Source organism: Neoarius graeffei, chromosome 1, assembly GCF_027579695.1.
Source record: "Neoarius graeffei isolate fNeoGra1 chromosome 1, fNeoGra1.pri, whole genome shotgun sequence".
Classification (NCBI taxonomy): Eukaryota; Metazoa; Chordata; class Actinopteri; order Siluriformes; family Ariidae; genus Neoarius; species Neoarius graeffei.
In genome coordinates this window covers 44,715,819-44,730,801 of record NC_083569.1, presented here as the reverse complement: position 1 = coordinate 44,730,801, position 14,983 = coordinate 44,715,819, and the positions used below count along the sequence as shown (strand labels likewise).

The 14,983-nt window shown below is 40.4% G+C and overlaps 1 protein-coding gene across 1 annotated transcript in view; it reads right to left on the bottom strand.

Annotated features, from left to right (window-relative positions):
- The window catches only part of ankhb (ANKH inorganic pyrophosphate transport regulator b), a 106,687-nt gene that overhangs the window by 26,262 nt on the left and 65,442 nt on the right, over positions 1 to 14,983 (bottom strand). Inside the window, exon 9 of the mRNA XM_060923087.1 lies at positions 23 to 152. Coding sequence (XP_060779070.1) covers positions 23 to 152 — 130 coding nt within the window. The remainder of the gene's footprint in view (positions 1 to 22; positions 153 to 14,983) is intronic.

Genomic DNA, 14,983 nt, shown 5'->3' with positions numbered 1-14,983 from the left:
TGTGTGTGTTTTGGTGTTTTACCTGGGAATGGAAAGAAAGAAAAGATTCGTAACGGGGCAACACAGAGCTCAGCAAAGGCATGGTTCACACCTATGATGTCCACCAGGATACGCTCAGAGATGTGTGGTGTCCAGAAAACCACGAAACAGAGCTGTGCAAACACACAGATGGCCAGTAAAACACTACAAAGTTGTTTTCAGATTTTGCCATTATCAAGCTTAGTGGGGGAAAAAAAAGAAACACCATTGGACAACCCTTCACCAGCAGGGCATAAAAGCTGATAATGATTTTAGTAGCTTTTATTGTTACCTCGCATGGGACGGAGTCCACCAGGGGGCGAGGTATTGTTTTCGGTCGGGTTTCTTTGTTTGTTTTTTTGTAAACGATATTACGGGAAAACGGTTGGATCAATCTTCATGAAACTTTCATGATAGATGGGCATTGGTCTCAGATAGAACCTCCAACATTTTGAGGGTCATCCGGTCAACGTCAAGGTGACCAAAAAGGTTAGGGGGAAAAAAAAAAGCTCTGAGCTCAGACTGCAGGAGCGCTGCCTCGGAAAGACTCCCACAAACACGCTGACTGGATCACTATCTGCCTCATTTGCATACACTGTGCTGTCATTATATGGTTATATTTTACTTCTGTGATTTTTTTTTTAAATTGTTCATTTTTGGATTACGCTTCATTTTTGTGGCTACTACCTCAGAGTACCGTAAATATATATGCTATATTTACTGTGTGGTTTCTTAGTTCGTTTACATACGCAAAGGAAAGGGTTTTGGCCATGCCCACTTTTAAACCCCACTGATGATAACTTCCCCGCTCTGTTGATTTATTATTATAAATTATAAATAAATGGACTAGACTAAAGAAATCGCTTTCAGACATGTTTATGCTTATTACAGAGGGAAAGTGCGTTCCACTGAGCTCTAGCACCGGGCCATTTCCGGGAAATAAGAGTTTGGGTCATGGCAACAGCGCGTGTATGTCGGCTTCGGTTCAGAGGTTTCAGTTTCGAAAACTATAAGAGGTAAGAGTAGAATAATATAAAGTACAGACACTTGGTATATCTTACTTCTGTGACTTTAAAATTGTTCATTTTTGGATTAGGCTTCATTTTTGTGGCTGCTGCCTCATAGAGTAAATGTACTAGTACATCTCAAAAAATTAGAATATTGTGAAAAAGTTCAATATTTTCCATCAGTTATTTAAGAAAGTGAAAATGTTATATATTATAGACTCATTACACATAAACTAAAATGTTTCAAGCATTTTTCTATTTTAATCAGTATGGCATACAGTACAAAAACATAAAAAAACCCATCTCAAAATATTAGAATATTTAATTTCGAGTTTGAGTAAAATAGTATGAACACAGTGTATCTCTCGGTCTAGTTCAGTACACACAACCACAATCATGGGGAAGACTGCTGACTTGACTGTTGTCCAGAAGATGATGATCACTGATCCCCTCCACAAGGAGGGTAAGCCACAAAAGGTCATTGCTGAAAAGGGTGGCTGGAAAAGGTGCACAAGCAACAGGGATGGCCGCAGTCTTGAGAGGATTGTCAAGAAAAGTTGATTCAAGAACTTGGGAGAGCTTCACAAGGAGTGGACTGAGGCTGGTGTCAGTGTATCAAGACCCATCACGCACAGACATCTTCAAGAAAGGGGATACAACTTTCACATTCCTAATATCAAGCTACTCCTGAGCCAGAGACAATGTCAGAAGTGTCTTATCTGGGCTAAGGAGAGAAAGAAATGGACTGTTGCTCAGTGGTCCAAAGTCCTCTTTTCAGATGAAAGTACATTTTGTATTTAATTTGGAAATCACGGTTCTAGAGTCTGGAGGAAGAGTGGAGAGGCACAGAATCCAAGGTGTTTGAAGCCCAGTGTGAAGTTTCCACAGTCTGTGATGATTTGGGGTGCCATGTCATCTGCTGGTGTTGGTCCACTGTATTTTATCAAGTCCAAAGTCAACACAGCCATCTACCAGGAGATTTTAGAGCACTTCATGCTTCCATCTGCTGACGAGCTTTTTGGAGATGCTGATTTCCTTTTCCAGCAGGACTTAGCACCTACCCACAGTGCCAAAACTACTACCAAATGGTTTGCTGACCATGATATTACTGTGTTTGATTGGCCAGCCAACTTGCCTGACCTGAACCCCATAGAGAATCTATGGGGTATTGTCAAGAGGAAGATGAGAAACACCCGACCCAAAAATACAGATATGCTGAAGGCCACTATCAAAGCAACCTGGGCTTCAATAACACCTCAGCAGTGCCACAGACTGATCACCTCCATGCCACACCGCATTGATACAGTAATTCATGGTAAAGGAGCCCCAACCAAGTATTGAGTGTATAAATGAATATACTTTTCAGAAGTTGGACATTTCTGTATTGTAAATCCTTTTTTTGATTTATCTTAGGGAATATTCTAATAATTTGAGATACTGGATTTCTGATTTTCATGAGCTATAAGCCATAATCATCAAAATTAAAACAAAAAAGGCTTTAAATATTTCACTTTACATGTAATGAATATAGAATATATGAAAGTTTACCTTTTTGAATTAAATTATGAAAAAAGGAACTTTTTCACGGTATTCTAATTTTTTGAGATGCACTAGTATATGCTATATTTACTGTATGGACATGGGATCAGAAAACAATTTTATTTATAAGCAGTAGCCACATGGACCCATAGGGTACCTATTTTTTTGCGATATCTTCTTTCATATTCATCATAAGTGCGACTGGGTGAGGTTTGTTTTGCCTGGCAACACTTGTTAGTACAGTTTTCTTTGACTAAGTGCCACATGACTTTCCAGTTACATGAACCTGCTGTCCATAATGAAGCCCCACACAGGGGAAAAGTTGAAATCCTACTGTAGATGCTGCACTTGAGCGATTTTGTCTGTGAATTTTTCCATTGATTCATCACCAGTAACCTCTTTATCCGAGTCAGGGCTGTGGTAGGACCAGAGACACTAGCGTAACTGGGAGGGACTTCAGGTTTTTAAATATTTTAATGCAGTTCCAAATTCATCCTCGTGGGTGTTTAATATAACACACATACGGCATAGCTGATTATACTGTACATGTGTCAAATAACATGTTTTGTCCAGTAATTGTGCCATAACCACAATCATAAAAGGTCAATTGAGTCATCGTTACAATATCATATTTAACTGCCACTAATGTGAAATAAACACATCCCTTCGTGCCTTCCCCCCCCCCAACTGAATTTTAATGACCACCAGCTTTTATGGTGAGAAACCGGATTAATCGAAATCATGCTGTGGCAGCGGGGGCGTGGTCAAGGGCTGGTTTGTGAATGGAGAGCGAAGCCGGAGAAGGTGAGGGGCAAAGTGGAAGCACCTGCTGTGGATTAATGTGCTGTGTCTGTGTGTCTGTGTGCAGTGACGGGGAGCAGATAAAAAGGGGAGAGGAGCAGAGTCTTTCGTCTTCCCCGGGCTGAAGTTGCGCCGTATGTCGTGCCAACAAGCTTTAGTTAAAAACTGCTGAAAAGTGTGTGTGTTTGACAAAATAAAAACCTAAAAAGTGAACCTGAACCCGCCTGCCAGTTCATTCAGTGTCCACCATAATCAGGGAAACGTTACACATGCATTTCCCTATTTCAGTTTGAAAGCACTTCCTGAAGATAAATGAATCAAAAACCCTTTCAAGTCCGGGACAAAACAGCTCAAGTGTTATATAACATTCTAATGTTGTTAATGAATAACATCATGCTTTTTAACCATTTAATGTTACTGAATGTCTCTGAGGCAAGATAGTTCATAGCATTCGTTCCCTTGCTGGTTTCTCTTTTTTCTCGCTTATGAAAACAATGTGACAAAGAACGTAGCTTGTCAGGGTGAAGACAAACCTGGAAGTGCAATGTCCTTTGTCCTGATGACTTTCCCATGGTAGAAAATTTACACACTGTTACAAAGCACTGACCTCAAAGACCCATTTGATAAATATTAAGTAAATATATCCTTATTGAAAGCTTCAACATAACTAGAAGTTTTGCTTGTTAAATAACACATTTTAGCATACTTTTAATTAGCCTTAGATTATATATTTATCATACAACTTCCTTCAGAGAGCTGTTACTGTTAAGAATTGTGGTAATAAGAATTGCAAAATAGCTCAAGTGCAGTCTCTACAATAAGACTCAATCTCCTACTTTTTGCCATGATATCTGCTAACCAATACAATTTAAACAAGTCAAAGCTTAACCAGTATTTCCACCACTAATGAAACTAACTACACCAACAGCTGGTGTTTATATGTCCATTTTATGTAAGCACTCCTAATTCTGGCTCTCAGAAGCCACCAGATTATTGAAATCCTTACTATTTTCTATTACACTGCAACCCTGGGCGGCACGGTGGTGCAGTGGTTAGTGCTGTCGCCTCACAGCAAGAAGGTCTGGGTTCGAGCCCAGTGGCCGGCGAGGGCCTTTCTGTGCGGAGTTTGCATGTTCTCCCCGTGTCCGTGTGGGTTTCCTCCGGGTACTCCGGTTTCCCCCACAGTCCAAAGACATGCAGGTTAGGCTAACTGGTGACTCTAAATTGACCGTAGGTGTGAATGTGAGTGTGAATGGTTGTCTGTGTCTATGTGTCAGCCCTGTGATGACCTGGCGACTTGTCCAGGGTGTACCCCGCCTTTCGCCCGTAGTCAGCTGGGATAGGCTCCAGCTTGCCTGCGACCCTGTAGAACAGGATAAAGCGGCTAGAGATGATTAGATGAGATGAGACTGCAACCCTGCTATGACTAACTCTTCTACTATGAACTTTCGCATATAATGAACTACGTTTGTGTTTCCTGCCTTTAATGACAATGAGTGGGAGTCTTAAAAAAAAAACACCACTGTGTCACGTCTATGTGCTCAGAGCGTGCAGCAGATTACAACACTCATGCAGCACCATTAGGACTAATTACAGTACTATGCACCTGTTCCGGATTACAGTGCAATCACAGCGTGTGCTTATAAGCACTCTCTAAACACGCAGACTTGGTGAAGTATATGCGCCGTACCTAGTGTCTCACATTACCAAACCTTGTATCTGTGTGTTGCCTTTCTGGTTTTGATTTTGTTTTGTGCATTTGGACTCACTTTTTTTGCCTCTGCCATTCTGTTTGTGCCTCTTATGTTTCTGAACTGTTTGCTTGTCTGTTTGGAAATAAACACTCTTCCTGCGATTACACCTGTCATTTGCCTGCTTACATGACACACTGAGGGCCCGTCCACACGAGTACGTTTTTGTCGAATCCGCATAAATACTTTATCGTTTCGGCCTCGCGTCCAGACGGATCTGGCTTTATCGAGGTGTGAAACCGGTATTTTTTGAAAACGGGTCCCAGAGTGGGAAAATCCTAAAACGCCGGATAACCCGGAGTTGTCTGGATGGCGAATGCAGATTTTTTCAGAAACGATGACGTATAAGCCCCGCCTCTCTAACCTTTAACCTCAGCCGCTGCTGCTAGATGCGTCATAACAACAACAATGGCGGACTACAGGCTTCTACCATATAGTTCCACTTCATTGTCGGTCCACACAAAAGACTCTCCTCTTCCTCTCAGAGTTGTGCTGGCCATGATCGTCCTCTTCTCGTGTTATGAGCTTGTTTGTAAACAGCACGTGACCTTTATACGCATGCTCCATGGCTTCTCTTCCGGTTTTAGTGTATTGGTGTGATGGTGTCACAGCGCCACATACAGGCCTGGCATATGTACTACAGCGTTTTGGGTCGTTTCCAGTGAATCCGTGTGGACGCAGATATTTCTGGAAACGACACCGTGTTTACGGAGATTTTTTTCAAAACGACAGCGTATTGGGTGAGGCCGCGTACTCGTGTGGACGGGCCCTGAGTCATGAGTTCCTCTTCCCACCAGAGACAAACAATAAGCAATCAAGTCCACAGTCAAGTTAACAATATGTGTTAACGCCACAAAACAAAGGCTTAAGTAGCCCAGTTTAGGTGTCGATCACTAACAATTATCGAGAATGGTGATCAAAGAATCGATAAAAGGATTAAATGACTGCTGATACTGTGAAACTTAACACCGAGTTAAAGTGTACCGGTGGCGTTTTTATACCCCCCACCCAGCCCTGTGGTGCGACATAAATGACATCATTGGTGATTTGCAACACATGAATGAACTGAGGCTACATCCACACGACAACGGCAACGAGATGTTATTTAAAAATATATCGCGTCCAAATGGGCAACGATCAGTAAAATATCAGGTCCATATGGCAACGCAACGCTTGCTGAAAACGATGCAATACACATGCCACACCTCTAGGGGCGCTGTAAGACGGTCCCTTCGGAGACACCAGAACAATAGAAGAAGTAAGGACGCATGCGCATAAACTATTATGCGCGAGACTTCATATTAGCCACAAAGTCAGGAAAATCTGTTCGTAAAATTACATTATAATGACCAAATACAATGAAAAGTATTTTTCCAGTCTCACCTGTGAAAGGTAATCCCATGTGATCTCGTTTGGACGGCAAACCTGTTGGTACAGTTAAACGCAGCTAATCTTTATTCTCCGCTTTGACCTATCCAATATGGCGGCGAGGATGACGTATGATTCTACGCGGAAGGCGGCGTCTTTAATGGTCCGGAATAAATTGAATGCTACACGTTGGTGGATTAATTTGTTGTTTCTCACCTGTGAAAGGTAATCCCATGTGATCTTGTTTGGACAGTAAACCTGTTGGTACAGTTATAGGATTTGTTGACAACTCGCATCGAGTTCGTTACACTTCTACCCAGCATGAAGCACTCACAGTCATGTGGTTGTGACGTCATCGTAAACAAATCCGTTCTACTCATCCAGACGACTTCACAATGGCAACGTTGCCAGATCTTTCCACTCTGGAACCCGTTCTCAAAAAGATTGCGTTTTGGGCACCCAAAACGCTGGTGCCGTGTGGACGCCAGGCCTAAACGATAAGCAATTGTATCGGAGTCACCTGAATCCGTTGCCGTGTGGACAGGGCCTGAATGGTGAGGATTTAGAAAACGTAGTGAGTCAGTGGGTGGACATTGACAATGATACACTGGTAATCTCCATCATTTCCAGAACAGATGAAGAAATCATCACTTCCATCTATTCGTGATCCTTTAACTCAGTCAATTAACTGCAATAGTGACTCGGAAGGAGAAATTCATGATAAGGAGTATGTGCCTAAAATTTCACATATAACATGAGTGTTTGGTGTGACAAGCGAGTCCATTTCAGTATTATGAACTTTCTGATATAACGGACTATTTGGACTTTCCGATATAACGGACTCCCCCAAGGAGTTTGTTATTGCGGGGTTGCGGTGTCCAACTTAATGTGCGCAGGTAATTGACCACCAAAAGTAGTTGAGACACACTATAGTTCTAATTTAATTCACAATTTTACCATTTTACGTCCATAACTAGTAGCTTGTTGGACAGTTATATAACAGTCTATGTGAAAATAATAAGTCAGTTGTACTGGTAAAATATTTTGCAAAGATATTTCACCACTTGCTTTGCTTCCTCAAACCTAAAATGAGTCCAGTCACCCTGACTTGGCTACTTCTGACCATCTAAACTGACGTTGATAGCTGAAAATCTTCACAGTCTGTGGGATAGCTCTTTACAGCATGACTGGATTATACTCTCTGTGAAGTAACACCCCAGTGAGTGCCACCCTGGCAAACATCTGGAAGCAAGTATCCATGACACACAAGAAAAGCTACTTCCTGTTATTGCCCTCAGACTCTTGAAAATGTCTCTGGTACATTCCTTAGAGAAATAAATAAATAAAGAGTATAATAAAAAGCTGTACAGAGTACAAAAGGTGTTGCCGGAAATCAGGGGTTATCAGACCACATGTTCCAGATGCAAATTCAGGAAAGTATTTCAGCAGATCAAACTGAATACTTGAAATACTAATGTGACATAAACAATGCATGGAATTCAGAAACTGGCTGTAGTTCATTGGCTTCAGTTTTCTGAACATTAACCAGTGCAGCTTCTGTGGAAATCCTCTGTTGCAGCCAGTCACATACACTTACGTTAATTATTTACATCGAACCAGAGACTAGTTAAGTTTAATTTTTAAGTTTAAGTTATTAAGGACATGTGCATTAATTAAAATGTCACATACAGTCCTGTGCAAAAGCCTTAGGCACCCTATATTTTTTCATACAAACTTTATTATAGATTTCTATTTTCTGACTTCTACATTATCGAGTCAGTACAAAAACATTTTAGAGTTCCAATCATTCCTTTTCCAGCACAAAATTAAATGTTACAGAAAAAAATGCTTGTATCTGAGTAGCATTCATAAGATACCGCTTTTCAGATTAAAAAAAACAGTGAAGGCGACTGGGTTTCCCTGCAAAATTAAAGGTAGACTGCCTTTCAGATTTTTCAAGTGTAGGTCGTTAAAAGAATTTTCCCCGACACCCAGTTATTTTTGTTTAGTGGACTGAAAGCTACTGAATTCGAAATACAGACTTCCAATTTTATTAATTTTTAAAAATAGAACAATTAATGAATTTATGGCCACGTGGCCCTAAATTCTCTGAAATTTTTTCCTGCTTCACCATGACCCAATTCAAGATACTACGTCATGCATCACGTGGTGGGCTTTCCCTGTTCACGCAAGGCATTGTGGGATACAAATTTGAAACAGGAGAGAACAATAGAGGACGTGAGTGTGCGCATGAAACGTGAAAGACCGACTGCAGTAACGGAAAACGAGAAGAAAAGATGTTATGTTGCGAAGGAAACGAAACGCAGGACCAAACTAATAAATATCGGCGGTCAGCGAGCACCTCGGTGTGATCAGCTGTTGGTTTAGCGACAGAATGATGGCACTGTCAGTGCACGGTCAAAGGTAAACCTGTAAATGGCAGTAATGCAACACTGTGGATGCCAGCTGCCGTAAATCCCAAAAGAAGAAGAAGAAAAAGATAAACCTGTACATGTGCACACGGACTTCCTCTGTGTGCTTGACTGCACGAAGCGAGTGATTTCATGCACATTATTTGCCCAGGAATCCCCTCAAATTAAATAACTTCCCAGCCACAGAATGACCTGGGGTTTTTGTGAGATATTACAGAAATAAACATATCACAATGACCAAATTTCAGAGGGAACTATATTTCACTGATTTTATGAAATTGAAAGGCCGTATAGCTTTAAGAAGCAAGTATGACAGTCAAAGTGTCCAGAAGAACTGTGGCTGGTTCTGCAAGATGCTCAGTAAAACCTACAACTCATTTCCTTATAAAACTGCACTCACAGTACCTGAGACTACTATTTTTAAAACAAAGGGTCGTCTCACACCAAATATCAACTTTGTTTCATTCGTTATGGCTTACTGCTGTTTATAGTATTTTTTTTTTAATGTTGAAACATTTCATTTAGTTATTTTTTAAGCCATTTTTGGTCTACCACATTTCTTTCCATGCGCCTAAGACTTCTACACAGTACTGTATATACAATTAAATAAACATTAGACAAAACAAACACAAATATCACTTAATTATAGGAACAAATACCAATCTATTTCATTTATATCATTTAAAATCCCTTGACAAAAGTGACAATTGATGTCCTACAGGGCTAGAAACATAAAGACATGGGAGAGTCTTTAATTTCAATTTCAGAGATTTTCATTTTGGTTTCCCTGTATGCAATAAACATAAAGTGTTTAATGACCAATGGATCATTCTCTATCTGCAAGTTCAAATATTTTTTTTACGTCTTATTTATTCAGAGTCTGTAGCCCGAGGCATGAAACAATTCATTTCAGATTGTTTTATTTATAGCTTTGAACTAATCATTAATGTTTAAGCATTAAAAGGCAACTGCTGCTGCCAGTCAGTCATATTAGTTGCTTATCCAGGCTTTTGTAGGAATTTTATGCAACTGAACCATTACAAATACTTCAATAACCCTAGAATTTAGAGTCGAATAGCTTGGAATTGATGAAGCACCACAGATGAGGCCCGAAACGTCTTTAACACAAATCCAATTGACTTGATTTACTGGGACGTTTCACTGTTTTTATTGCACCTCTTGTACATGTTCGTATGTAAAATTCCAATTTTATTTGATTATAAATAATTTTTACATTGAAACTGTTACTACAGTAGAGGGAGGTAGAAGAATCATTAGCAGACATGGCAAATGGTACATTTTCCATGAACATAACTTTTAATTTAAAATACAAAAGCTTGTCAGATAAAGATGAAAAGGAAGAAGAGAAGCCAATTTCATAAAAAAGCAAAAATCAACAAAACATTTGGTCATGTTGGGTTCGAAATGTCAGTTACTCTATGTTAATTTCTTGTTTATAGAACTGTTACAGTGGGGCAAAAAAGTATTTAGTCAGTCACCAATTGTGCAAGTTCTCCCACTTAAAAAGATGAGAGAGGCCTGTAATTTTTATCATAGGTATACCTCAACTATGAGAGACAGAATGGGGGGAAAGAATCCAGGAAATCACATTATCTGATTTTTAATGAATTAATTGATAAATTCCTCGGTAAAATAAGTATTTGGTCACCTACAAACAAGCAAGATTTCTGGCTCTCACAGACCTGTAACTTCTTCTTTAAGAGGCTCCTCTGTCCTCCACTCGTTACCTGTATTAATGGCACCTGTTTGAACTCATTATCAGTATAAAAGACACCTGTCCACAACCTCAAACAGTCACACTCCAAACTCCACTATGGCCAAGACCAAAGAGCTGTCAAAGGACACCAGAAACACAATTGTAGACCTGCACCAGGCTGGGAAGACTGAATCTGCAATAGGTAAGCAGCTTGGTGTGAAGAAATCAACTGTGGGAGCAATTATTAGAAAATGGAAGACATACAAGACCACTGATAATCTCCCTCGATCTGGGGCTCCACGCAAGATCTCACTCCGTGGGGTCAAAATGATCACAAGAACGGTGAGCAAAAATCCCAGAACCACATGGGGGGACCTAGTGAATGACCTGCAGAGAGCTGGGACCAGAGTAGCAAAGGCTACCATCAGTAACACACTACGCCGCCAGGGACTCAAATCCTGCAGTGCCAGACGTGTCCCCCTGCTTAAGCCAGTACATGTCCAGGCCCATCTGAAGTTTGCTAGACAGCATTTGGATGATCCAGAAGAGGATTGGGAGAATGTCATATGGTCAGATGAAACCAAAATAGAACTTTTTGGTAAAAACTCAACTTGTCATGTTTGGAGGAGAAAGAATGCTGAGTTGCATCCAAAGAACACCATACCTACTGTGAAGCATGGGGGTGGAAACATCATGCTTTGGGGCTGTTTTTCTGCAAAGGGACCAGGACGACTGATCCGTGTAAAGGAAAGAATGAATGGGGCCATGTATCGTGAGATTTTGAGTGAAAACCTCCTTCCATCAGCAAGGGCATTGAAGATGAAACGTGGCTGGGTCTTTCAGCATGACAATGATCCCAAACACACCGCCTGGGCAACGAAGGAGTGGCTTCGTAAGAAGCATTTCAAGGTCCTGGAGTGGCCTAGCCAGTCTCCAGATCCCAACCCCATAGAAAATCTTTGGAGGGAGTTGAAAGTCCGTGTTGCCCAGCGACAGCCCCAAAACATCACTGCTCTAGAGGAGATCTGCATGGAGGAATGGGCCAAAATACCAGCAACAGTGTGTGAAAACCTTGTGAAGACTTACAGAAAACATTTGACCTCTGTCATTGCCAACAAAGGGTATATAACAAAGTATTGAGATGAACTTTTGTTATTGACCAAATACTTATTTTCCACCATAATTTGCAAATAAATTCTTTAAAAATCAGACAATGTGATTTTCTGGATTTTTTTTCTCATTTTGTCTCTCATAGTTGAGGTATACCTATGATGAAAATTACAGGCCTCTCTCATCTTTTTAAGTGGGAGAACTTGCACAATTGGTGACTGACTAAATACTTTTTTGCCCCACTGTATATATCAAGGATATTACATGGTTGCGCAAAGATATCTTCAAGTGGTGAATATATTTCACGAGTGATTGAAGTGAAAAAGTGATATATTTTTCAACACGAGAAGATATACTTCGTGCCACTGTGTAATGTTCTTTATATTATATGGACACATCCACAAAAAAAAAATTACACAAGTTAATCAAAAGAATTTTAATTTTGAACCAGTTCACCATTTTGACAACGCACATCTAGTCAGCGAGAAAACACTGGGAGTGATATCATTGGAGTAAAATATCTGGAATTATTATACATACAGGACACTTTTTCCATGGAATAAAAACGTGTTCTATTCCCTTCTCTTGGGTTTCATTCATTTGGTTCAATAGCATGCAATATTGTTAGCATATCGCTTATCCTACATGTATTATGTCACTCTACCCAATGGAGAATGAGCGTTGAATATGGTTTACGATATTGCATGGTTGTCAAGACAACATGACGTCACACATTAGAGCTGATGCGAATATCCAATGAGAGAGTTCTCTGCTGTGCAGAAGCATTTCTTTGTTCGCTGGGAAAGACACGTTGAACACCTGAAAAGCTACCAAAACTTCATTAGATATTCTTCACGCATATTTACAAGCAGTGGTGAACCATTACTATTAGAGCTGGGACTTCAGCTCAGCTAAAACTTAGCCAGACACCAAAAAAGCAGCAAGGCAAAGGATTTTGCAAGGGATTAGCGGCAGGCTGCCAGGTTGCGCCGTTGTGTGTAGCTGTCAATATTGATTTTAAAAGTAACTAAGTAAATTACAGAGGGAAATGAATACTTAAGTCTGAGTGAAAAATACTGTGGCGAGTGTGCATGGAAGAAGAGTCTGGAGACAGAAATTTTAGTTTCTCAGTCATTAGCCTGTGCTACTTGCTCTCGATAGCACTGGGTTGACCGCTTTATTAGCGTTCGCTAACGCTACTGATGAATGCTACACCGGCTGGAAGGTGACTTCACTGCTGCGCTGACGGCGCCAATTCGTGGTTAAGCTAGCGTTGCCCTTCGAGTAGGCTGAGGGTGATAAATTTTTGGTCCCTCCCACTATAAATCAAAATCTGATTGGTTAATTCATCTGTCACTTCCTACATAAACATACACTGCCATGGCCTTCTGTCCCAGCAATGGAGTCCTAACCAATGAGTGAGGCACCTCTAAACTCTTCTCATCCTAGAGACAACAAACAAAAAAATCTCATTGGATAACTCGATTTTAATGTTTTCAGGACAGTACCCCTTTCATTTATGAAGCAAATTTGATAGAAAATGAGGCCAAATTAGAATTAGAAGAGAATAATTATAATGAAATTATGAAAGAATGAAAGCAATTAAATATAACATTTGAAATGCTGATATGTTTGGGCCTTCTCTGAAGGTCTAGAAGGCCCTGACGGTTCCCCTCTGTTTACAAGAGAAAAACATATCAACAGACATCGAAAAACTGGAAAAGAGAGTGTGTGTATATAATAATAATAATAATAATAATAATAATAATATTGGCTGGCTTTTTTTCGTGGTATATCAGATATAGTCCCTTCAGCGAGCATGATGTTGAACTTGTCTTCGACTTGTTCAATATCATGCTACCGCAATGGAATATATCTGATAGACCACTCAACGCCAGCCAATATTATTGAAATATGTCACTCAGATCTGTGACGTATTTTGTATGAAAAATGCAAGTTTTTCAACACAAGAAGATAAACTTCATATCTTCAAACTAACGTGATTTTCTTTTTATTATATTGACGCATTCAGAAACAAAAAGTACCCGAATTTATCAAAACAATTCATTGAGGTCTTCACGAGTGACATATTGAGATTTATGTCACGGTTTTGGTTCTCCATGTCCTGGATGTAGCCTGTATGAAAAATACTAGTGGCGTATTTCCCAGTAAAACACTCGTGTCCATATAATATAAAAGCAATATTGCACTCGCAATTGTGTGCTTATACTGTGCTTAGCTCCAGCCATACTGGTATTCAGTATAACTACACTTGGGCTCATATGATATTGCTTAAATGTCCTTTCTGGCTTGTGACATGTTGTGTTTCTGCTTATGCTGAAGCAAAGTAAATAAAATAGCAGAACTGACCAGTAGAAGATAATCATAAACATCAGGATGTCTTTCCTAAAGGCCTCTATCCTATTTCCAGTCTCCTCTATTTTGTTTATTCGTAGATATTACACTCTGTCAAATGGCAGTGGAGACCAGTAGACATACTGGTGCCTATAAAACACGGGCGATTGCTCTAAGACAACGAGGGAGGCTCAGCCTCCTCTAAAAATGACGAACATCGTGTAGGATGAATTGCGCTAGGCTTATGTTATAGCCGACCTTATAACATTGCTATTTCAGATCCAGAATCATAGAAATATATGTGCTCAACCCAACTACAGTGCAAAATCATTCCGTTATAACTTTCCCCAGTTCGCCTAATGTGTGCGTGAGTTTTTCCCCCTCGTGACAGCGTGATGCAGCCCAGCCTCAGTGGACTTCAATGGCATTTGGGAGCTATGCGCTTTTCAATCTCAAAATGCAAGACGATTATTGGACAAATACTGCGAAAACGCCCGCCCACCGGACTCCCAGCCTCAGTGGACTTCAATGGCATTTGGGAGCTATGCGCGTTTCAATATCAAAATGCAAGACGGTTATTGGACAAATACTGCGAAAACGCCCGCCCACCGGACTCCCAGCCTCACAGTGGGAGGGACATGACAAAGCTTTCCGCAAGGAGACTGGTGATTGGTGAAAGCGGCCGGATATTTTCTTTGATTGACAGCTCGTTTCAAATATAGACAGGCAGCGGTGAATTTCAGTTCGGTCCCATGCGGATTCGCGAGTGGTGTGGTGTATTGTAAGAGATCAGCTTACATTTCGATTTCATTCATTACATACGGTTTCTACCAGCTTTTTTAGTTTGTATATATTTTCATTGTAAATAAAGTGTAAATATAGTGT